General features: G+C 49.6%; 1 protein-coding gene across 2 annotated transcripts; it reads right to left on the bottom strand.

The window, feature by feature from the left end:
• Positions 1-311: 311 nt before the first annotated feature.
• ENO1 (enolase 1) lies at positions 312-16,289 on the bottom strand. 2 transcript variants are annotated; one of them, XM_087446869.1, is made up of 13 exons: positions 16,153-16,289; positions 13,733-13,826; positions 10,748-10,843; positions 9,278-9,336; positions 7,454-7,523; positions 6,840-6,973; positions 6,143-6,365; positions 4,741-4,938; positions 3,694-3,895; positions 3,081-3,189; positions 2,772-2,830; positions 695-760; positions 312-527 (listed from the first exon to the last, which is right to left on the bottom strand). In XM_087446869.1, exons 2-13 carry the CDS (start codon positions 13,815-13,817, stop codon positions 476-478), a joined length of 1,353 nt encoding a protein of 450 aa, XP_087302995.1. In that variant the 5' UTR covers positions 13,818-13,826; positions 16,153-16,289; the 3' UTR covers positions 312-475. The 2 variants fall into 2 exon arrangements, with proteins under 2 accessions (XP_087302995.1, XP_004425603.1); XM_004425546.3 differs by having other exon boundaries at positions 312-760.
• Positions 16,290-24,230: the final 7,941 nt, after the last annotated feature.

Raw genomic sequence — 24,230 nt, 5'->3', positions numbered from 1 at the left:
TAGAAGCCACTGCCCTTGAGATAACCTGGAATAGTTCTGCATTTTTACTTTCTCCCAAATAAGATGTCTGAACTTGAGGCCATGTTCTGCTCCCATCTGACCCAACTTCTGTTGGACCTGGCATGCCTCCTCTCACCTTTTGCCTGAACTGCCTTTCCCAAGGATGCAAACGGCCTGAACAAACTTCTCTTCCCTTTTTGTCATGACACAAAGCCTTGAGGTCTCAAAGGCCTACTGCAACACCCCGTGAACACTCAAGACATTAGGACAGACAGGTTCAGACTGTTCCAAACACACATGCACACAGAGTATTCCCTACGGGTCACTGAGGCCTTTTTATTTTGCATACAAAACCATTGGGGCTCTTGGCTATGGACACCTCGGAGATTACACTGTAGATCCACATGGCTCCAGACACTCGGTGGCAAGCAAGGTGAGAAAAACAATGACTTGGGCCAATCACATGATTATAGAGCTAGGGTTTCCAGCAGGGCTCCAGATGGTCAAGCTTGGCTTCTGTAGCAGTTCTAAGGAAGCAGTGAGAACGTTACAGGCATGGGAGAGGGCAGTTAACTACCAGAGGCCCCTCTGAGTATTGGCTGGGGCCTCGAGCTGCCTGTGCAGACATCAGGAGCAGAGGTCTACTTAGCCGACTAGTGACTGCAGGACTTGGGCTCGCCCGCCCAGAGCTTACTTGGCCAGCGGGTTTCTGAAGTTCCTGCCAGCAAACTTAGCCTTGCTGCCCAGTTCCTCTTCAATTCTTGGGAAGCAGAAGGAGAGAGAGAGAGGGAGGGAGAAAGAGAGAAGTCAAATCTCAGTGCAAAGACACACCTCCTCCCAGGAAGTAGAGAACCCAGCGGTTTGTCAGACTCACTCCTCCTCCAATCCTCTAAGTCGGAGCTTCTCTGTGATACTGGGACTAGAAGAGCATTTAGCTCCTCCCCACCCAACTCACCTAGCAGGTTGTCCACCTGCGATCCCTTCTCCTTTACTCCCCCGCCCCCGCTATGTTTCTGAAGGACAAAGTAGAAATGTTAGGACTGCTATTCTATTTCTTGGAATATAAAAAATTTTTGTTTTTTTCAGTGAGGAAGACTAGCCCTGAGCTAACATCTGTTGCCAATCCTCCTCTTTTTTCTGAGGAAGATTGGCCCTGAGCTAACATCTGTGTCCACCTTCCTCTATTTTATATGTGGGATGCCGCCACAGCATGAGCAGTGTGTAGGTCCACGCCCGGGATCTGAACCTGTAAACCCCGGGCCACCAGAGGAGCATGCAAGCTTATCCACTATGCCACTGGGCCGGCCCCCAAATTTTTATTTTTTTAATGAAAGTTTCTTCAACAAATAAGTGGCATGGGGAAAAAGGAGGGGGAATTTATTAGTGTGAACTGTTTGGATCCTGACACCAAAAAACCAAAAGAACATGCATTTTTGACACAACCAAGGGAGACTGAACAGACTTGGTATTGACATTATGAAATTACTACTAATCTATCACAGTAGAGTGGTGATGTTAAAAAATAAATCTTGGGCCAGCTGGTGGCACAGCAGTTAAAAGTGCGCGCACTCCGCTTTGGTGGCCCGAGGGTTCACAGGTTCGGATCCCGGGTGCACACTGACACCCCGGCTTGTCAAGCCACGCTGCAGCGGCGTCCCATTTAAAGGAGAGGAGGATGGGGCCGGCCCCGTGGCTTAGCGGTTAAGTGTGCGAGCTCCGCTGCTGGCGGCCCAGGTTCGGATCCCGGGCGCGCACCAACGCACCGCTTCTCCGGCCATGCTGAGGCTGTGTCCCACATACAGCAACTAGAAGGATGTGCAACTATGACATACAATTATCTACTGGGGCTTTGGGGGGAAAAAAAAAAAAAAAAAACAAATAAATTAAAAAAATAAATAAATAAATAAAGTAGAGGAAGATGGGCACGGATGTTAGCCCAGTGGCAATATTCCTCAGCAAAAAGAGGAGGACTGGCATCAGATGTTAACTCAGGGCTGGTCTTCCACACACAAAAAAGAAGTAAATAAATCTTTTTCTGAAATTAATATACAGCTAAAGAATTTACAGGTGAAGTTATAGGATGTCTTGAATTTGCTTTAAAGTTCTCCAACAAAAATTAACAAGCAGGGTGCAAAGAGACAAACATGGAGAAGTATTGACAGCTGGTGTATCTGGGTGATTGGAAAGAGCGTACATTCTACTGTTCACTGTTTTCTTATGCGTGAAATTTTCCAGGATAAAGTTTTAAAGAAGAGGTCACGTGGGAGGACTCAGGAAACGGATGTTCCTTTTCTCCGCAAGACTGGAAAAAGTAACAACAGCAAAAGGGCAGTCTCTCCAAGTTTGGGAGCTTCCCAAGGACACCCCGAGACAAAGAGAAGGGGACCAAAACACCTGTAGGCACTCAAGAGTGGAAACCCTGCTGTCTGCCCTTTGGCAACGTCCTTCACCTCCCTGAGCCCTGGCTCCCTTGTTCACAAACAAGGGTGCTCAGTTAAGACAGTCGCTAAGCCTCTCTTCTGCCTCTAAAAGTTGTGACTTAATTGTCCAGAGGGGGCCTGTTCCCTCTTCCACCAGATGATGGCAGGACAGCACGGAACAGGCTCCTGCTTTGGGGCAATGTTGCAAGGCGCCTTAGGTTCTAGGCCCAATTCACCCGGACCCTAACACTGCTCAGGCTGGGGAGCCTTGCCCCATCTGTACCTCCCCCACAGAGCCAGGAGCTCCTAGCGGAGGGCAGGGCCCACATACTCTGCAGGCCTTCTCTTTACCTGAGGATCTGGTTGTACTTGGCCAAGCGCTCGGATCGGCAAGGTGCGCCAGTCTTGATCTGGAAGGAGAAAACAAGGTTACATTAGCTTGTAGTGGACACCACATCTTCATGGGCATTTTGGGCAAGGGGAGGGTGCCAGGGCAGAGAGACAATTTCTTGAGGAGGATCTCTGACCCTAGGAAGGAAGGGATAAAAGGGGCCTCCAGGACCCCATTCTGCCTCCTCCCCCCGCTGGTTTGGTGTTCCCATGAAGTTGAGATCAAAGAGAAGAAATAAGAACCATCTTTCATTTCACGGAGCTCCTTACCTGTCCAGTGCAGAGCCCCACCACCAGGTCGGCGATAAAGGTGTCTTCAGTCTCCCCAGAGCGGTGAGACACCATGACGCCCCACCCATTTGACTGGGCCAGCTTGCACCTAGAAGCCAGGACACAAGCCAGATGGTGTGATTCCCTTTCCCGGGCCCAACAGCCCTTTTAGCCCTCTGATGCCATGACTCACTGCCGCTGCTGGAAGACCAGGGGAGGGTCAGGAGTTAGCAGCAGACCTTACGCTCTCAACTCCTGGGGAGGATGATAATCCTCGCCCTCCCCTGAGGATCTTCTCAGTCCCCTAGTCTTGTTTGCAAAACTGGGCTCAGCCTCCCTGAGGGGAGAGTGCATGTCTCCTCTGACCAAGGTTCTCTGTGTGAAATCCAATCAGGAGCGTAGGGCCACGAAGTGGTCAAGATTAGGCCACAATTGCCAAATGCCCCAGCCCCCTGGTGCCACTGCTTACTTTAAAAGCCACCTAGAGCTCAAATTTGACACTCCATCACAGTCTGGGGTGCTGGAGGGCTCCCCTGCACCAGAAGGAAGAAGCTCTTTTCGGCGAGTTCCCAGTCCCAGTCCCTCGCCCGAGACTGCTCCCCGGGGCACTTACGCCTGGAGAGACTCGGTCACAGAGCCGATCTGGTTCACTTTGAGCAGGAGGCAGTTGCACGATTTCTCGCCCACGGCCTTGGCAATCCGCTTGGGGTTGGTCACGGTGAGATCATCCCCCACCACCTGGATTCCTGCGCTAGCGGTGAACTTCTGCCACGCCTCCCAGTCATCCTGGTCGAAGGGGTCCTCGATAGACACCACTGAGGAAAAGAGTCATGTCTCATCAGTGACCCTTCCGGACCGCCTCACAAAGCCTCATTCCCCTGCCAACTCACTGCCTACCTGGCCTCACCCCTGTCTCACCTATAGGATGGGAATGGCCCCCAGCTCATGCCCTGGAAACCCACTCCTGTAACAGGGCACAAGAGTCACTCGCAATACTGGACCCTGACAGTTATTAAATGGGATCCTCACCTGCCCAGGGTGGTCTGAGTTTAGTGTCATTGAGAACAAGAATGGAGCCGTGGACTCAGAAGGGTGAGGACTCGGGTTTTGTCTTGGCAACACCTTGAGCAAGTTATTTAGCTTAGCAGTTCAACACAGGGACTTGGAGTCCAACTTCCTGGTCTGAATTCTTGCTCCACAATTTGTTGGGTGCCCTCGGGCAAGTAACTGACGGGCTCCTGCCTGTGAAATGCTATTAACAGTCTCCACCTGTGTGCATTAAGTGAGTCAGAGCCGAGAGGAGCGCCCAGCTCACGGTGAGCATAACAAGGCTCACTGTCGTCACCTGTATAATGGAGCCAAGACTGCATTTGCTCAGAGGCTGTTGTGACAGTGACAGGAGGTCATCACACTCTGTAAGCTGATGTCACTACTGACACTGCAGAACCAGCTCCTGACTCCTCCGCTGCACCAACTACTTCTGTGAAGCTCTACCCACACTTGTGTGTACATCTGAACTGGAAAAGCACCGTGGGGAGGCGTGTGACAGGTGCCTCTCACCCACTCTCATGCTTGTGGCCATCACCTGCTGGCCGAGTGCTGCAGCTGCCCCACTGCACATCAGTGGCTGGAGAAGGGGCCATGCCCCAGGGGCACTCACCTGGGTAGTCCTTGATGAAGGACTTGTACAGGTTGGCCAGCTCATCAGGTGTGATGTACCTGTTGGGGTCATCGGGTGACTTGAAGTCCAGGTCATACTTCCCTGACCTGAAGAACTCAGAGGCAGCTACGTCCATGCCAATGACAACTTTATCGGTATAGCCGGCTTTCCCAATGGCATTCTTCAGCAGCTCCAGGGCTAGAAAGAGATGGCGGTAACAACTATGGAAACCAGGTAGGTAGAGAGAAAATTTCCCTTAAACAGCTGCCAAATGGCAACCGTCACAGAAATACCAAGAGGTACTTGGGCCCCAACCATTAGTCTCAATGATTCCTCTTACTTTTTTCTGCTTTGGGAAAACCAACCATTGGTTAGGGCCCCCTTGCACATCACCAAGTGGGCAACTCAGTCTTGATTCTAAGAAAAGAGGCCTTCCCACTGACGAATGCTCCCAAATTTAGTGCCCAGAACAGCTGTGCTTGCCAAGACACAGTTACAGTGACCAGCTGAGATCAGCTGTCCCCAGGAATAGGCTTTAAATAGAGCCGAGGCTGGGATCCAAGAGGGAGTGCGCCTAGTGGAAGGGGAGCCTGGGATGGCGAGGCCCTGCCTCCAGGTTCTGCTGTCCAGAGCCCAGGCTCAGGGTCTGCTGCACTTGGCAGCGCTGCCCGTAGGGAAACTGATGAAGACTCGTGGCTCCTGCTCCATCCCAGAGGTCCTTGAGCTATTAGGTCAAATCTTAAGAAAGGGCCATTTTCATAGGTCAAAATGGCCAAATACCAGCAGTTTCATGAGGCTGACCCAAAGAGCAGCAATGGATTCTTTCTTTCTTTCACTAAATGCCCTTGAAGGCGACAGAACATACTTGAGGCCTACTTTTTCCTTCTAAAACAAAAAGCTTTGCTGTGAATTATTGTCCCAAGACTTTCAGTATCCTCTAAGCAATTCTCACATTTAATTCTGTGCCTAAGGATTCAAAGCAAAACAAAGCTTGTGTGAGCTTTACTGTGGTTGAATGAACTAAAATACTTATTGGTCACAGTCCTGAACAGACGGCATCTCCTTGAGCACAGAGCAAATTTCAAACCTCTGCCATTGCAAGGCAGAGCAAGAAGGGCAACAGGCCTAAACCGCCTCTCTGTACTCCACCCGGCCTAATTTACACAGATCATCTGGCCACTCACAAGTCAAATTAATAAGGAAACTCCTTGTTATTTTTTTAAAAAAAGAGGCGCTAGCTTCTGCTTCCCTCTTCAAAATTCTGCTTGCAGTGTTTTGCATTTTGATACTCGATGAACAAAAGGTGGAAAGACCAACGTTCCCCACGTGGCAGGTGTGGACAATCTGCCCACAGAGTTGGGGGCAGTGCTGCAGAACTCAGGGATCCTTTTAGAGCCTGTACCTTCCTTATTCTCCAGAATGTTAGGCGCAAACCCGCCTTCATCCCCCACGTTGGTGGCGTCTTTCCCATATTTCTCCTTGATGACATTCTTCAGGTTGTGGTAAACCTCCGCTCCAATGCGCATGGCTTCCCGGAAGTTTGCTGCACCGACGGGCAGGATCATGAACTCCTGCATGGCCAGCTTGTTGCCAGCGTGAGAACCACCGTTGATGACATTGAAGGCCTGGGGAGAGACGGAGAGGAGAAGTACAGCCCCTGGCCCAGAGACCCGCCCAGAACAGCAAGCCCCTCCCGTTTGACTGCACGGCTCACAGATACAGCTATGTGTGGCCATGAAATGCTCACCAGGCCTCTCCTGACAACTGCAATAACTACCAACAGAAGTGCTTACTGTTCTAAGCACCGGCTACTATCTCAGCGAATGCACACCATCCAACAAGGTAAGTACAATTTTCACCCTTGAATCAAAAGTCAAGGACTTGGGGTGCAGGGAAGTCCAGTCACCTGCTGGAGGTCACTCTTACCAAGCGGCAGAGGAGTTGGAGTTGTTAGCAGCTGAGGCTTCCAGAGCCTGCTTGTATCCACCATGCTGGGAGAGTCACACGTGGACAAGATCAAGACACGGGAGGTCTCAGGTTCCCATGAGAAAGTGAACGCTCCCAGCTGCTCATGTGGGAAGGTGAGAGAAGCCACTCACCGGCACTGGCAGGATGACCTCGGCGTTGCCAGCCAAGTCAGCAATGTGGCGGTACAGCGGCACCCCCTTCTCAACAGCTCCGGCCTTGCAGACAGCCAGGGATACTCCCAGAATGGCGTTTGCACCAAATTTAGCTAGAACACAAGAGAACTGAGCTAAATTGAGGTATTTCCTCCCGACCTCTCCTGCTGGCCTGCCCACCTGTGAGTGCCACCACACTGTATTCGCAACCTTTCTCTCTTCATCATATTTACTTTCTGGTTCAAACTAGAAATGCAAACAGCATTCCATGTGGGCTCATCTGCTTTTTCCCCTAAGAGAAAGCCCTTTCTTTGGTGTAAGGAACCCTGGAAAATTCCATCAATTGCTTGATTTATTGTAAAGGACAGGCGAGCCTCTTTCGAGTAACCCTGCAGACATGCTGCTGCCACCTGGTTATGCTCCTGATATTTAAAAACATGATTTATTACGGTGAGGCGAGGAAACTAGAAGAGACCTCAGACAGTCACGTAGCTCATCATTAGGGACCATATGACCTCTTCCCAAAGGACTTAAAAGGTCTTCAGGAGACGCCCCAATCTTCCCCAGCAAAGCCTCCATCTCAGGCCACTCACATTTATTTTCTGTTCCATCCATCTCTATCATCAGTTTGTCAATCTTCTCCTGCTCCACGACGCTCAGTTTCTACGGGGAGAAGGGAGGGTAAGCCGCTTGGTGTCACTCTATGTGTATGACCTCTGCACTCCTGTCATGGAAGTTATAAAACTTTGCAACTGTGCGAAGTCAAAATGGTTCTGTTATAAGTTTATTTGGTAGAGGAAAAGGGGAAAAATCAAAAGTAAACAGGGAGATGTGAAACTGCCTTTTCCTTGCTTTGACAGCGTCAGGCATTTCTCCAAGCACTGGAGAGCAACAATGAAAAATCTAAGATATAGCCCTTGTGTCATAAGGATTAGTCTAGTCTAAGGGAGTCCAAAGTTACATTATCCATAAGACAGAACTGTCGGGTGCATGCTAAATAAGGTATTACTACAAAGTAGTGTGACTTTTTGGGGCAATAAATAACAGAACTCATTGTTCACTCAAACGAGCTGCGCTCTTCAAAGGCAGGTTATGCTGCTGTCACTCTTGGCTATCCTCAATGATGGCAAACTGTACCATCTGACGGGAGATAGGATTTTTGAGGGTGGTCCAAAATCATTTAGCAATGTTTGATGAATGATCAAAATGAATATTTGTGGTGAGATTATAAAGTAATAAAACTGCTGTCTTGAAAACTGGCTCAAAGTAATTTTTTAATAAAAGTTGGCATTACTTTAAAAACTTAACTGTACCATAACAATGTATTTTATGTATAATGTTCTTTATACAAAAACTAAAATATGAAAAGAAAATCACTTATAACTCCATCACGCCATGTTAACAACTTGGCGTCTTTTGCTTTTTTGACAAAGCATCTTTGGAAAAAGTTAGCAGTCACCCAAGCAGATAGCTTCAGAGGCTGAGCCTCACTAAGAGTTAGACCAAAGCATGTTTCTCCCAAGGGGGAGAAAAAAGGTCCAGGAAAGCCCTGCTCATTGCGTTAGTCATGCCAGGTAAGGGCACCACAGCACAAAGAACAGGGCTGTGTGGGTGCCCAGGAGACTGGGACAGAGAGTGTGTGCCAGCAGGGCAGCAACAAGAAACCGCCTGGGGCCCAATTACAGAGGCCACAGGGGCCAGGGCAAAACAAGCAAGCCGGGGAGAGGAACAACAGAGGTGCACTGTGCCACCAGCACACAGGACAAATTCAAGAGGAGGGACTACACCCAAGGGGAACAGAGGAGGTGGCTGTGGCTGGGTGTGGAACTAGCCGGGGGCTTTCACGGGGTTCCCATCTTGGTAAGCACCAAGGGAGTTATGGAGGGAGGGGCCAGAGGGAGGATAAATGAGACAAAAAATTGCTGAGTGGGCTGGGTTGTTGGTCCCCAGCACTACTTCACCTACAGCAGCTCTGCTTTTATCTGCTTGACATATTGAGACTCCATGTAAGATTTTATTTAATAAGAGTTCCACTGTTTTTAAAGTCAGTAGAAATATAATAAATAATTCCATAGTTCATGAAAAATAAGTCAGTCACCATGGATACTACCTCCACCACCCCTAAGAGCTGCTTTTAAAATCTGGATCTTTATTTCCCAAAGGTCAAGATAGTTGGAAGGAAAAATCAAGGACCTAAGACAGTCTCCCATCTTTGATCCAATTCCATGCACAGTTAGGCGTGTACACCAAGGCAGAGGGCATGTTAGAAAAGGTGTAATTATTCTCATGCAAGACAGGGAATCCAACTGGCTTCTTTAGCTCTCAGAATAAGCTCTTCCATAAAGTGGAAAGCCCACTGGCCCAGGAGACGCTCTGGTGGCATTAATATATATTAGTTATCAGGAGGCAGGTCCTACCTTGCTAATCAGGGCAGGTGCAATAGTTTTATTGATGTGCTCAACAGCCTTTGAGACACCTAGAAGGAATAATCAAATCAAATTACTGACATTAATGAAAAACAGGCTTGAGCAGCATTGCTGGCAAGAACCACTGATATTAACCCCGATATTCAGAGCCCACCAAAAGACCTTCCATGGGACCTCCTTCAAACCCGTTGACCCCCCCAGAATCGGAGGACTTTCTGGCCCAGTCTGAGCGCTCTTACCTAGGACCCCAAGGGTTAGAGCCACACACAGAGCAACCATCTCAGAATGTCTCAAGGGAGGTTAGTTTGCAAGATCATGCACTGGAAACACCAGCTGCGGAAATTACAGGATGTCCAGTGTATTACCTGGGTGCACAAGGCTGGTGCCAGGAACTCATTAATATACTTAACGGGTCTGGAGACACCTGACCAGTAGAGATTGACAGAGAAGGAAAAAAGAAAGACTCAGAAGAGAACAGGCTGTGAAGGACACGGAGTGAGAGAAAGAAGAAACAGGAAGGCAGGAGAATACTGCAGGGGCCAGCAGGTCATCCTCACTACAATCAAGGCACAGCGCCGGCCGGCTTCAGACCAGCACCCGTCTGGGCGATCAGCGATGCTGGGGAGCTATTTGTAGTTCCTCGAGTGCGGCTGACAGCCTCCCCACGGCACAATCGCTGCAACTCTGGCCCATGTCTCCCAACCTTACTCCATCACTGCGCCTCTCCTGCATCCCTTAACACCTTTCTCCAAGACGTCCTCCCTGGCCCCTTGGAGGCTACAAACCATGGTCATACTGTGAGATTTTTCTGCCTCTCCCTGCTGAGAATGCATGTCTAGTCCCCCTGCTGTTCTGTAATCTGGCCACACAAGCTCTATCTACAGGAAGGTGAATGTTACAACACTCAAAGTCAATGCATACAGCCCACCAGAGGCTGGCTCGGCCACAGAGGGGGACTTCTGTGACTCAATCAACAGAAGAACAGACTACAACTGACCTGCAGGTCACCATTAATGGGAGCCATTGGCCAGACGTTCTCTGAGACCAGACCCTTAAGGAAAGCTGATGGTCTGGAAGGCCCACAGAGCCATCCTGGGAGAATGGCAAAGCTTTTCGTTAGTATTAGCTAACACGTCTTCTTATCCTTAGGTTCCCTGGCCTAACCAGGAGTCTTTCACAGGTTAGACAGACCACAACAGAACTAAGCATTACCACTCTTGCCCGAGTTTACAGGTTTAGGAAGGCTGGAATCAGTAAGCCAGCTCTCCCAGCTCTTCCAGGTGCGGTGCACACGCTCACCATTAACACTGTGGGCCAATCAGAGCTTTGCCACCCTCACACACAGGCCACGGGCAGGGCGGGAGGGAGGCCGTGACGGGCCAGGAGCAGGGCTGGAGGCATGGAATACGTGCTGGCTGCAGCCCCGCTCCACAGAGGCAGGCTGTGGGTTCCGACCCTTACCTTTCCCCATATAGCGGGTCTTGTCATTGTCCCGGAGCTCCAGTGCCTCATAGATACCAGTTGAGGCGCCACTGGGCACAGCAGCTCTGAAGAGACCTGGATGTTGAGGGAGAGACGAAAAACAATAACGGTTAAGAAATACAGTTACAGCACTCGCTCAAGGTCCCTCCCCACTCACAGATGGCATCTGCCATTAGGAAACACCGTTACTTCCCTCTACCAACTGGGAGAGTCAGATGGTCTCTTCTACCCGTCTCACGTTTTTATGATTCTGCAATGCAGACTCAACAGCGAAGCTGATAGATTTCTCTAGTTTAGAGCAGAGCTTCTCAAACTTTAATGCACACACATATCACCTGGGATCTTGTTAAAATGCAGATTCTGAAATGGGAGGTTCATGAGTTTGTGTCTCTAACAAGCTCCCAACTGGTGCCCTGCAGCTGGTCTGTGGACCACCCCCAGCAGCGCTGCCCAACAGGAATGTAATGTGAGCCACTTATGGGATTTAAGATTTTCTAACAGCTATGCTGAAGTTAAAGAGTAAAAACAGAGAAAATTAATCTTATTTAACCCAATATATCTAAAACATTACCATTTCAACATATAATCAATAAAAACATTATGAGGTATTTTATTTTTTATTTATTTATTTTTTAAAGATTTTATTTTATTTTCCCCCTCAAAGCCCCAGTAGATAGTTGTATGTCATAGCTGCACATCCCTCCAGTTGCTGTATGTGGGACTCGGCCTCAGGATGGACGGAGAAGTGGTGCCTCGGTGCGCACCCGGGATCCGAACCCGGGCCACCAGCATCAGAGCGCGCGCACTTAACCACCAAGCCACGGGGCCGGCCCTTGTGAGGTATTTTAGACAGTCAGCTCCAGAGCACTGTTGCTGAGTCACCCTCAGACCACTCTGAGATCGGGTTGCTGGCTTTCAAGTCTTGAAAGCGTTGGCTCAAGACCAATCTCTTTAGTTCATTTGCTTCAGTTTAGGCATCGATAAATGCTATTTTGGGGGTTCTCTGCAGGATAGGAAACCAGAAAACAGGATGGGTTGGTGGGGGAGAATAAAGACAATAACTGCACAGAGCTTAATAACACTAGACAACAAGGAAGCATTGAAGCGTGCAGTCCTGCAGATACAGAAACCAGCCACCTGGCTAAACCTACACGTGGAGCATAAAATGGCAGATCCTGGAGAAGGACAGCACCAAGAAGGGTACTGCAGACATCTGGTTATGGGGGTGGGCAGGTTCGGGGAGCAGGAAGTGTAGTCAGCCTCCCGAATCTACTTGAGACTGTAAGGAACTCCCCATCTGAGACACGTGAAGAACCAGTGGGTGTGTGGGGATGTGAAGGCAAATGAACAAAGAGCAAAATCAACCAGGTGTCATAATCAAATGACCTGCCAGTATGCCGGTGTCACTGCCGAGACTACATGTGAGCAGCAGCAGGACATACGTTCTTCTTGACACAGGCCCTAGCTTTCTACACATCCTTCAGGCACCAGACTAGGTGAAGAAGAAAGCAAGCAAGACAGATCCTAATGTTAACTACAGACCCAGGGTGAGAATGATGTGTCAATGTGGTTCAGCTGTAACACATGTACCATTCTGGTGGGGGTGCTGACAGTGGGGACGCTGTGCATGTGTGAGGACAGGAGCTATATGGGAACTCTCTGTACCTTCTCTTCAACTTTACTGGGAACCTAAAACTGCTCCAAAAAACAAATTCTAAGAAAGAAAGCAAAAAGTTATGACAAGCTCTTAACAAATCCAGGATTTCCTGATTTTTGAAAAGGATTAAGATACACAAAAGAGAAAGTTCCATTCATTTAAATTTCAAAAAACATTAATTTTGGTCATTTTGAAGTGTTTCAAACAAAATGCCCCCCTCCCAACAATCTTCTAGTGTCTTGGGTCTTTTTTCGTTTTTGTTGCAAGTCCATTAATTTCCAAGTGGAAAGTTCCACCCGCTGACTAAGCAAACCAATCTAAGATGAAAGGAAATTTTCAGCATCCTCTGAGAACCCATGGTATTCGCCCAAAAGCACATGCTCAGAAGAAATTTGGCTCTCAGAGTGACCGCCACCACGAGTAACAACAGGCAGAAGGTAGGTAGACTTTTGCCGAATGCTGTCTAGACTTGAGGGGCCTTTTCCCGGGCAAGGGTGAGAGGAGGAGAGAGGGGGAAGGGCAGGAAGGGCAGGGCTGGAGGTCTCACAGCCAGGACTGTGATTCACAGACGTGACTCAGCTCTAACTGGCAGGTCTCCGCCATGTGCTCAGCACCACTGGGTGATTCTGCCTGAAGCTCCTTTTCCAACCCCACCCATGACATCCATTTGGAAAAAAGCTGAGATATTGCTAGAGGGAAGACTAGGCTCTGAAGCACTGGATTTTTCTCAAAGTCAAAGCGGGGGGAGCTTTTAAGCGTCCCCATTCTCTTCTTTTTTCACACGGGCAAACCCCTCCTTGGGGCACTTACAGCCAGGTAGAAATAAGAGCCTCTGGAACGTCCCAACACCCAAAGGTAAGAACTATCCCAGATCCCTGGTTTAAGAGTGATTCCTGGAAACAAAGATAAGAGTGCTATAATTACACTTGCACTTGCTTATCTCTTTCCTTTTCAAGAGAGAAAGATCCATCCTATCACACCATATCAGCTTAACTGGTCACAGCAGGCTGTGAAGCAAAGCAGTGATGGGCCCTTTTAGGGACAAGGTATCGCCTTACTCCCCTACCTCACTGACCTAGGAGCCAACCTGGCTTGTTTTAAATACCAAGAAGCAGCAACATAAGGACTCCCATGCCCTACAGCACCCCCACACTCCCCCAGCCAGGAAGCACAACCTACCAGCATGTGCCGATCAGAAAGAAAGGCTTTTACAGTAAGACTTTTCTTTGCCTAAGGCCGTCATTTTTAAAAAGTTTAAAAAAAGGGCATGTGGTGGAAGGAACTATAGTAACAAAGGTGGCACATACCTTTTGAGGTACAGAGATCAACCTCAACAGTGGGATTCCCACGAGAGTCGAAGATCTCTCTGGCATGGATCTTGAGGATAGACATGGTGAATTTCTGTGGGGAAACACAGATCATATTTTCCACAAACCATAATGCAGCCTCAGCTCATTCATTCAAGGGATCACTTCTGAGAACTCCTAGACTTGAAAGAATCTGCATTGGACTAAATACTGGATGTAGGAAGGCTAACTAGAGTGGGAGAGGGCCTGCTGGAAAGCAGGAGGAATTGCTCCTAAAAAAGTAGGTTGGGCCCAGCTCTACAAGGCCTTAATCCCCAGCAGTTCAGGTCTCGTCCTATAAGCAAAGCCTGAACATATATGACCGTACTGGGGAGCAATCAAATACAACGGGAAAGATTAACGTGTTGATGGCATACAGAATGGCTGAAGAGGAGGCAGTCTGAAAACCGCTTATTGTCATTAGTTAACAATGAGGGTTGGCATGGCAATGGAAAAAGACCAAGGGGACATGAAGGTCCCAGGCAAACCCATCTAAGATAAAAAAAAAGGTGGGGTGGGGAGGGAACCAGGAGGAAAATCTGGTTTGTAGTGAAATAGTGAATTAAAAGATGGGGACATAATTCATCAAGTTAAACTTGAGGTAGCAGTAGGATGTTCAACTGGTAGATATTAGATAATTAGAAATTTTCAGTTTGGAGGCCAGGAGTGAGCTCCTTGGTCTGTGCACTGTGATCTTTGCCACTGCCAATTTCCAGGGCTTTCCAACCGCACAGTACTTGAGTCTTTAGCAAGACAGGACACATTAATAATGACATCTAATTAGTATTTCTTTCAAAGGGTATTTTACTCCATTAAAAAACTCAACTATGAAATGTCATGATTTGTAACTAGAGGAAAGATTCTATTTTTGAAGATACTCCAAGGGAAGAGGCTTCCTTTGAAAACATCTCAAAAAAAAAAAAAAAAAAAAAAAAGGTTTGCAGCTACAAAGTGCAAACAGCAAATTCTCAAAGAAAGGCCTTTTCCTTCCTGCCCCCACCGGCTCTCCAAGGAAGAAATGAATTGAACAACGTGTACGACTGAAGTGGATGAGAGGAATTGAATTAGTGTTCAGAAGCCATTATCTAACTGGGCTCCCCCCCAATATCTTCTCTGGAATGTTCTGAAGCAGAAAATGGCATCATTTTTTTTTCTTTTTAAGTTTCAAAATTAGATGCTGAAGTCACTTTTGTGGCTTTGTTTTCTATGTAACAATGGAGTTTTATTCATTAGCCAATAAAAAAATATCTAGTTTTTATCTACTATCTTACAAAAAGGCAAATTCAGTCAAACATGTTTTTTAATTTCAGTTAACTTTGAGTTTTGGCAAATTATATACCTGTGTAACACATTTGTCACCCCAAGAAGTCCCCTCAGCCAGTTTCCAGTCAACCTCCCCCCCCAACCCACTGTACTTGATGGATTTCAGATGCGCTTTAAAGCGCATCTTGATTACACTACCTCAGCATACAGCTATAGGAACTCATCTTTTATCTCATTTTAGTGACATAAGACAAAGTAATTAACTTATTTCACGATGTGAAAATAAAATCCAACTGATCTTTATATTGGATAGAAAAACTATTCTCCGAAGTCATTAAGGGTCAGGGAGAGGCTGGTCTGACCACACGGCTTCACCGCTTTGTGTGTGTCTGGACGGAACCCCGGACCACGGGCAGCATGAGCGGCCCGGGCCTAGGTGTGCCCTGGAGGCAAGTCAACCGACGGGCCACACAGCCCAGACCACGCTGCAGAGGGAGAGGTGAACAGGAAGTTTCCTCAAAGTACACCTTTTTTAGGTCAGATCAGGGGCCGACTGCTGGCGGCCAGCCAGGGGCGCCGGGAGCAGCTCGTGCCCGACCAGGGCGAGGTCGCCTGGACCGCTTCCCAGCGATCCCCTGGCTCAGCCGCAGCCACTCAAGAGTAAGCATCTTCTGGAGTTGTAGCCACTGCCCATGTCGGAGCAGCAGCTTCCTGGGCATCTCTCCTTTCCCTGCCCCTGCCTCCACTTTAGGGAGGGCCTGGCTTGCATGAGCACCGGGATCAGGCCTGGACTGCTCCCCAGAACCTTCCCCTCTCCACGCCTGCTCTCGTAAGCGGCCTGCGCCTTCTGGTCCTGACCTCCCAGCACAGTTACGCGGCCCTGCAACTCCGCAGTCACTTGTTGAGCAGCACCCTCCCCTCCGGAAAAAGCAGGCGCCGCGCCCCGCCTCGGGCCGGGGTGCGCGACTCCGGCCGGGGACTCGGCTCGCACGCGCCGGCGCGCCCCTTCCACGTCCCCGCCGAAGCCCCGGGCACGCCGTCCGGGGAGCAGGAACCCCCGGAGGACCCCGCGCCGCCCGCCTGGGTGCGGGCTCGGCAGCCCTTCCCCGAGCACTCACCTAGCCGCCGGATGTCGCGCCCGGGAAGAAGCAGAGAGTGCTGCAGACACCGAGGGAAGCGTTAAGCCAAAAGGTCTGCGCGCTCCCACTGCCCCGAGCTCGTCTCCGCGCCGCCCCTCCCGACTTCCTGCCCAGCTCGGGAGACCCCGCCCACTTCCCGCCCCCTCCGCGACGCCTCGCCATTGGCTCCCCGCGCCGTCACTCAGGGCCTCGCCTATGGCCGTCACGGCGGCGGGGACGGGGGGACGATGACCTGGGGGGATGGGGCGGGGCTGGGGGGCACCTAGTGCACCGCGGCTGTGTGGGGGTGCAGGCGAGCCCCCGCCCCGCGGGGACTCCCTGGCCAAGCAGCGTCTGCGGCGCCGGGGCCCGGGGGCGGGGCGGGCTGGCCCGGCCGGCATGAGGGCTCGGAGCTCCGTCACGTACTCCGAGTCCTGCACGCACACAGCGTCCCTCCGCCGGCGCACGCCCGGCCCCCGACCTTGGTGACGACCTTCGCGGCCCGCCCTGCCGGCCCTTCGCCCCCCTGCCCCGCAGCGTGGTGCCGGAGACCCCGTCGGCCTAGAGACGTTGGCGGCTGCGCGCCGCGACCCCGCTCCCGGGCCGCAGAGCCGCGTGCCGGGGGCCACGTGCGCCTTCCCGCGCCTGCGCGCTGCGCCCCACCGCGCCCCCCGCCGCCCGCCGAGGTGACCCCGTCCCTTTGTCCTTGTGCGCCGGTCAGACATGAGAGCCAGGTGGCTGAGAGGCAGTTCACTTTCCTTTAATTTCAGCTAATACTTCTTGAGCGCGGCCTGCGTGCCAGGCACATCTCCACGTGCGCCCCAGAGTTAATTCATTCAATAGCTCTTGTTAATGTTGCTTTTTGCAAGGAGACTTAATATCCCTCGCTTTACCCCCGGGGTAGATCAGATGTGCCTGGATGCATGTGAACCATCGTGTATAATGATTTGGACAGGAATTTCACACAGACCCGGGAGATTTCTCAAAGTTCAAACCAGATAATATTCCATGGTAGTCTGGCAAATGAAAACCAGGAAGGGGCGGCTGCAGTGATTTACCTTTTTGTTCAGGAATTGATACTCATTTTTTTTTTTTTTAAAGATTTTATTTATTCATTTCTTTCCCCCCAAAGCCCCAGTAGATAGCTGTATGTCATAGGTTCACATCCTTCTAGTTGCTGCACGTGGGACTCGGCCTCGCGTTGGACGGAGAAGCGGTGCCCTGGGGCGCACCCGGGATCCGAACCCGGGCCGCCAGCATCAGAGCGCGCGCACTTAACCGCTAAGCCACGGAGCCGGCCCTTGATACTCATTTAAAATCAGTCCTGCAGCACATCCCCCGATCGCTTCCATTTCTATGACAGTTATATTTCTCAGCATTCGTCTTGGTCTGTAAGTCTGAGAGCTAAAACGTCTCCATATTTTCCACATTGCCTTGCATAGAGAGATTCAAATGTGTATTTGAATTTAATTCCTATTTCTTCTGGCTAGCTGCAAAAACTGTTTTTCTTCCTTCCCTCCTGGCATTTTTATCTCCCCACCTACTGGCTTAGGTTTCCAAGGCCTTGGGTAAAGGTGATGGTCTGTTGAGCCCACGGTATTTGTTCTCCGTTGACTAAGAAGCAGGAACTTTAGGATTAAATTCAGCAAAAAAGCAATAAGGAAATTGTAAAATATTTCACTGAAGAATTAGATGAATTTTGCAAGCAGAGTTGATGATTTCACCAGCAGGACGCTAATGTTTCAGACTGCTTAAAACCAAGATCCCAGCCCCATGACTCAGCAGCTAAACCAACAGCCAACATTTCCTAAACCTTAAGAACTTTACAGAAATCACTTAGAGCTCTTATTTTCAGAGCAATTCTAAGGCGTGGCCCTGAAAGGGCTCCAAAACAATCTCTTTTATTTTACATTAAAAGGGTTAGAGAGATAAAGATAGAAAGACATGACTCTTCTAACTGCTCTCTGGCCAGAACCAGTGAATCGAGCAGGAAATCAGATGCAGAACATGATCTCAGACAGCTGCTGTCGCAAGATTCTTGGAGGCCACAGCACAGTGTTCTGTGCACTTTGACCTCAAATTGTAGCTCAAATGTTAATGATTGGTAGAGATGCCCTCAGGTCTTTCCCCAAATCCACAGGCTGCCAAATGCTGTTCCTGTCTCCACAGCTCCTGAGGCTTTGTTGGCAGGTGTGGGGCTCACATTTGCCTGCACTCCAGTGCAGGGGCATTTACCTTGTTACAGCTGTTTTGTTATTATTTGTCACTCACAGTACGATTGTTGAGCAATTTCACTGCAGTGGCATACCAAAGGCACTTGCCTTGCTGGTGGGCAGGAAGAGGAAGTGAGTGTCCAAGGCTACTATCAGAAGACCACCCAGGAAGCACTGCAGGTAGCGCCTGCAACACATTTGCAGGTGGGCACCAGGGTTGAGGGAAGGAGAATCTGCAGCATCCTCTGACCCGCCTGGGTTACAGATTCTGTCTGTGGGATGTGCACCCCTGGTTGAAAACTGCTGGTCGACTGAAAAAGTGACATGCCTCTTTGGAAGGTGGGTCTCTAGCCAGATAGGAAACTTCAGGGTTGAATAAGTGGCCCAAGGGAGGAAAGAGATCATCTGAGAGCCGAAGGCCCTCAGGGGATGCAGGTGGATGGCCCCTCCTTGTGATCGTGAGGTTTGTGTTTGTCTGTCATCATTTCACATATGCCAAAGACTACATAAAGTGTATCTGGTGTAAAGAATAATAAATGAACGTCCGTGTACCCACCACCAGCTTAAGAAATGGGACACTGGCAATGCCAGTAAGGTCCCTTGTGTATTCTTAGGCCACAGAGGTGATCACTACCCTAAATTTTGTGTTTATTATTCCCTTGCTTTTTTTTATGGTTTTTAAATACAAATTTTGAACTTTGTATAAATGGCATCATGTTGTTTGTAGCCTTTTGCTATAATTCTTTTTTTTGCTCAACTTGACATTTGTGAGCTCCATCCCTCTAACTGTGGATGGTTGGTTTTCAGTGCTATATAGTATTCCATTGTGTGAATAGCACACGTTTTCCTGTCAGTATACATTTGGGTTGTTTCCTGGTTCTTTTTTTCTTGTTACCAACAATGCTGCTATGAACTTTGTTGCAAATGTCTTCTGAGCACAGGCAAGAGTTTCTCTAAGGCATATACCTAAATCATACATCTAGATGTGGAATTTCTAGGTCATGGGTATAAACATCTTCAACTTTGTTTTCTAAAGTATCTGTACCTCTATGCGCTTCCCCCAGCAGCCTATATGAGTTCTGACCCAGCTTTATAAAGAATTAAATTCAGGGCCGGCCCCGTGGCTTAGCGGTTAAGTGCGCGTGCTCTGCTGCTGGCGGCCAGGGTTCGGATCCCGGGCGCGCACCGACACACTGCTTCTCCGGCCATGCTGAGGCCGTGTCCCACATACAGCAACTAGAAGGATGTGCGGCTATGACATACAACTGTCTACTGGGGCTTTGGGGGAGAAAAATTAATTAATTAATTAAAAAAAATCAAATTCAGCTCTTCCCTTGCATTTTTTTCTAGAAATTTGATGGCTTCTCAATTTACCACCAAGTCCTTCACTTAAAGAAACCCACGTGTCCTCTCTGTAAACTGCAGTCAGCATTGTGCCTTTATGATGGCTTTGAGGGCACCTCTTAGGGCCTCCCACTGTCAACAGCCCCCTCCCCACCATCTTCAAAGCTGACCTCACAAAGTCAGGAAGTAGGGATTGGGCAAGGCGCATGTTTGGGAAGACAGAAGGGAGGCAGCACAGTATGGTTTTTAAACAAAGCCATTGCTAGAAGGGCATGTATCAGGGGTGCCCAAATGGGAGGAGTAAGTAGTAGGGGGATTAAAGAAAAAAAAAACCCAAGGAAGTCAGGGAAGCAAGGAGCAGGCACCCAGCGAGCAGAGATCTCCTTGGAGGAGCTAATGAATGAGGGAGCCAAGTGGAGACTGAGTGGGGCTCTGAACCAACAGGAGAAAATCAGAGGAAAGAGTCTCTATCTTGTGTCAAAGAGCTCTGCGTGGATCCTCTTGTGCCGGAGCTCATTTATCTTTGAAATGGGTGCAATAATACCAACCCCAGGAGGCAGTCTTGAGCTGTAACACCCCAGGTGGCTCCTATCATCAGTTTGGGAGTCATTACTGAATGCTAGAATGGAGGCCCGGAAGGCACTGATGTCTCTAAAATAGCAGGGACAGTAGGTCCCCAGAGCAGTTTTCTTTTCATCTCTGTCTGTTCCCACCCACTCTGTCTCACAGTTCTTATGGTTGTCATTTGAAGAGGACCAGGGCGGCTGCAGCCGTGGGCCCAAGAAACCCTGATCTGCAGCCAAGAGAGGGCTCCTCCTGCCTGTCCGCTAGGCCGGCAGCACTGCTAGAGCAGGAGTGCAGGACCCTGCGATGGCCCCACTGCAAAATGCCAGTCACTGGAAGGAAGGAGCCGTCAGATGACACAGTGCGTGAGCTCCAGATGGAAAAGCAAGAGCCGAGTTCTCCTTTCAGAAGGCACTGGCCCCTTGTGATTCACTGAGAGTAGGGTTTTTGCAGAGGCTTTGCGTGGACCACAGTTAATGAGAAAATTCTCCCTCCACCTATCACAGAGATGTTACTGAGGCCTTATCACCTGCCAGGTATAACTCGTTGAATCCTCACGACAAGTCCATGAATAGGTTCCATGTGATCTTCTCCACTTCTCAAGGCACAGAGAGGCTGGCTGACTTGGCCAAGCCTGCAGCTAGTGAATGGAGGCACCGGGGGACCAACCCAGGCAGCCTGGCTCCCCGCCCTCGCCCCCAACCACTTGGCATCGGCTCCTCCAAGATGAAGTTCACCTCGTCTGTGGATTCGAATGAGAGGCCACAACACTAAACTTAGTCCAAGGAGCCTTCCCTTAGTTTGCATGTCTACCCTAGGACCATAACCATACACAGAACTGAACTGTAGCAGCTTCAAGATTTGAGAAACATTGCTCAGGAAGCCTTCATATCTGCTTGATACTATATTCTCTCTAGACCAGGCTTGTAGCTGGAAAGAGAAAGCAGCTTGCAGAGGCAGAGTGGCAGTTACATTGTATCGCAATTCAAGTTCCAATTACAAAATGTCCCCAACCCCATACTGGTGATGGAATTTTCTGGTGTTTCCTAAACAAATGGTACAAACTTTCTCTGATTTCCCACAAAAAGTTTTCCACAAACTTGACAGTTCCCATGAGGTGAGCTCCCTGGACCTCCTGCGTTGGAATTCCCTGACTGATCTTGTGTCTTGTTTGTTCGTGTGTGTACTGATGGTCGGGAGGACGCTGAGGAGGGAATGGATTTCAGCACAGCAGTTGTCAGAGCCTGTTAGGATATTCTTTTGGCCCGAAGAGAAATGCAGACTGGGCAGATTTATAACTGGCTGAATGGGTCTCCTAAGGGGCTGATCTCAAACTGAAGGCTCGCTCCTAGATGAGGGTAGTGAGGACATGCTGCTAAAAATTTGCAGATCGCCAGAGCCAGGCAGGACAGCTGCGCTCAAGATTGGCTGACTCAGGATTTGCACCAGACAGGCCAAGCAAGGAGCCACATTGATAAACTGCCCCCTTTTGAGGGGCTTCTGCCACACCCACAGCCACTGTGGAAGAGTTTCTCAGACTGGGCAGGCCTTTACCACCGAACACAGCTGACTGGACCCAGGATCAGCACTAGAGGTGGCCTGGCCTGACATGTCTGCCCAGTAGGAGCATGTCACAAAGAACTGTGGGTGACTGGCCAACCAAGTTTGGATTCAGGATCTACGAAGAGACTGATCTGCTGGTGGAAAAGTGCAGATGTAGAGAGACGTGGAACAGGTGGTAAGCAGAAGCCATGAGGCTGAAAAACGAGGAAGCAGACTCGGTGGGGCGGCGGGAAGCAGCGCAGTGTCTGTGGTTGAGGGCTGTAGGGAGAGTGGGTGTGGCTCCGCACCGCTGCCTTATGAAGCTGCCAGATCCAGAGCTGTAGTGACGTGTCGTTCTCAGGAGGAGGCATGTCCAGCTGCTCCGCTTCCTGCCGCCCTGCTTTCCTGGGGTCCGTCCAGGGAGCCCCCATGGCTGAGGAACCCATGTGGGTCTCGTGCTTTGCGATCTGAGAGATCCCAACAGACTCCTCCCAACCAGTTGCAGTGAAGGCCCAAATCTGATTCAATGAAAAGAGAGAGTCCACAAATGGGAGGAGTGATTTAAATGTGTCACTACGGTAACTGTTTATGGAGCCCCTACTGTGTGCCAGGCACTGGGGATAGCAAGGAAAAAACTAAACAAAACAGGCCCTTAACCTCAAGGAACTTACCTTCTAATGGGTGGGTGCAGGAAGGCAGACAGTATTGAAGAGTACATGTGGATATATACGTGGCCGGTGTCAGAGGGACGTTCGAGCAGAGACGTGAGGAAACGAGTCACTGGGAAGAGTGTTCTCATCAGATGGAACCTAGTATGTGTGAGGAATTGAAAGAGACCATGGGCCAGGGCTGGGGGCTGGGGGAGAGTGTAGGACCGGATGCCATGGGCAGGTGGGTGGGATCTTGTGGACAACTTGAAGGCCTGTGGACTTCACCCTGAGCAAGAGGAGGTTCCAGTAGGTTTTGAGCAGAGGAACGGCATGCTCTGACTTCTGTTTTTGAAGGATCACTCCAGCTGCTGCTGAAGAAAGACTAGAGCGCATGTGTCAGTTAGCTGGTGCTCCATGACAAGCCCTCCCAAAACTTAGTGTCTTAAAACAACAGCTGTTTTCTTTGCTCTCAATTCTGTGGGTTGACTGGGGCTCAGCTGGCAGTTCTTCTGTTGATCTCACTTGGAGGGTCTCACATGGTGCTTTTAGGTAGAGCTAGCACATGCAAGATAGCCTCTGCTTTAGTTTCGTAGGACTGCCTTAACAAATTATCACAAATTGGGTGGCTTAACACAACAGAAATGTATTCTCTCATAGTTCTGGAGGCCAGAAGTCTGAAATCAAAGTGTTGGCAGGGTTGGCTCCTTCTGGAGGCTCTGAGGGGGAATCTGGTTCTTATCTCTCTCCAGCTTTGGGCGGTGGCTGCCAATCCTTGGCGTTAGTTGCCTTCGCAGCTGCGTCACTCCAGTCTGACTCTGTGGTCACATGGCATTCTCCTTTTGTATTTCTGTGTCTCTGTGTCCACATTTCTCTCTCTTTTTATGAGTGCCGGTCACACTGGATATAAGGTGCACCCTAATCCAGTATGACCTCCTCTTAATTTGAGTACACGTGCAAAGACTCTATTTCCAAATAAGGTCATTCACAGGTTCTGAATGGACATGAAGTTTTAGAGGACACTATTCAACACAGTACAGCCTTCTGTTTTGCAGGATATCTCCCTGCAGCCTCTCATCATTCAGTAGTCTAGCCCAGGAGTTGACAGACTATGACCCATGGGCCAAATCTGTTTTTGTAAATAAAGTTTTATTGGAACACAGCCACACTCCTTTATTTACATATTGTCTATGGCTGCTTTCAAGCTGCGATGACAAAGTTGAGTAGTTGCAACAGGGATCGTAAGGCCCACAAAGCCTAACCTAACCCTTTATAGAGAAAGTTTGCCCATGCCTGGTCTGTCCTAGCTCCTCACGTGGCAGCCCAAGAAGCAGGCATCCAAGAGGACAAGACCCAGTGTGCACGAGCTGATGGAGAGGCCTCTTGCTGATGTCCCATTGGCCAGAGAAGGTCACGTGGTCAAGGCCAGAGTCAGTGGGGGAGGGGTTACCCATAGGTATGGATACCAGGAGGTGGGCTCATTGGGGCCACCAAAGAAACCGTCTACCAAAGCGGGCAGGGCTGGAAATAGGAGGCCCAGGGAGGAGACTCACCTTCTAGGGGAGAGAACGCGGTGGCTCCATGGGTCTCTGGGGTGGTAGCAGTGGATGCGTGAGAAGTGATGGGATTCCAGGTGTATTTGCAAGCAAAGCTGATGGTTTTTGCAGATGGACTGGTTGTGGGCAAAGCACACGATTATTTATTTCCACCCCACTTACTTCCAAAAAGGATCTGAAATTCCTTGAAGAAAGTTGTGTGCAATAAAATC

Source organism: Ceratotherium simum, chromosome 22, assembly GCF_057802395.1.
Source record: "Ceratotherium simum simum isolate JZ-2026a chromosome 22, ASM5780239v1, whole genome shotgun sequence".
NCBI classification, from domain to species: domain Eukaryota; kingdom Metazoa; phylum Chordata; class Mammalia; order Perissodactyla; family Rhinocerotidae; genus Ceratotherium; species Ceratotherium simum.
The sequence above is the reverse complement of the archived record's forward strand: the minus strand, read 5'-3'. Positions and strand labels throughout refer to the sequence as shown.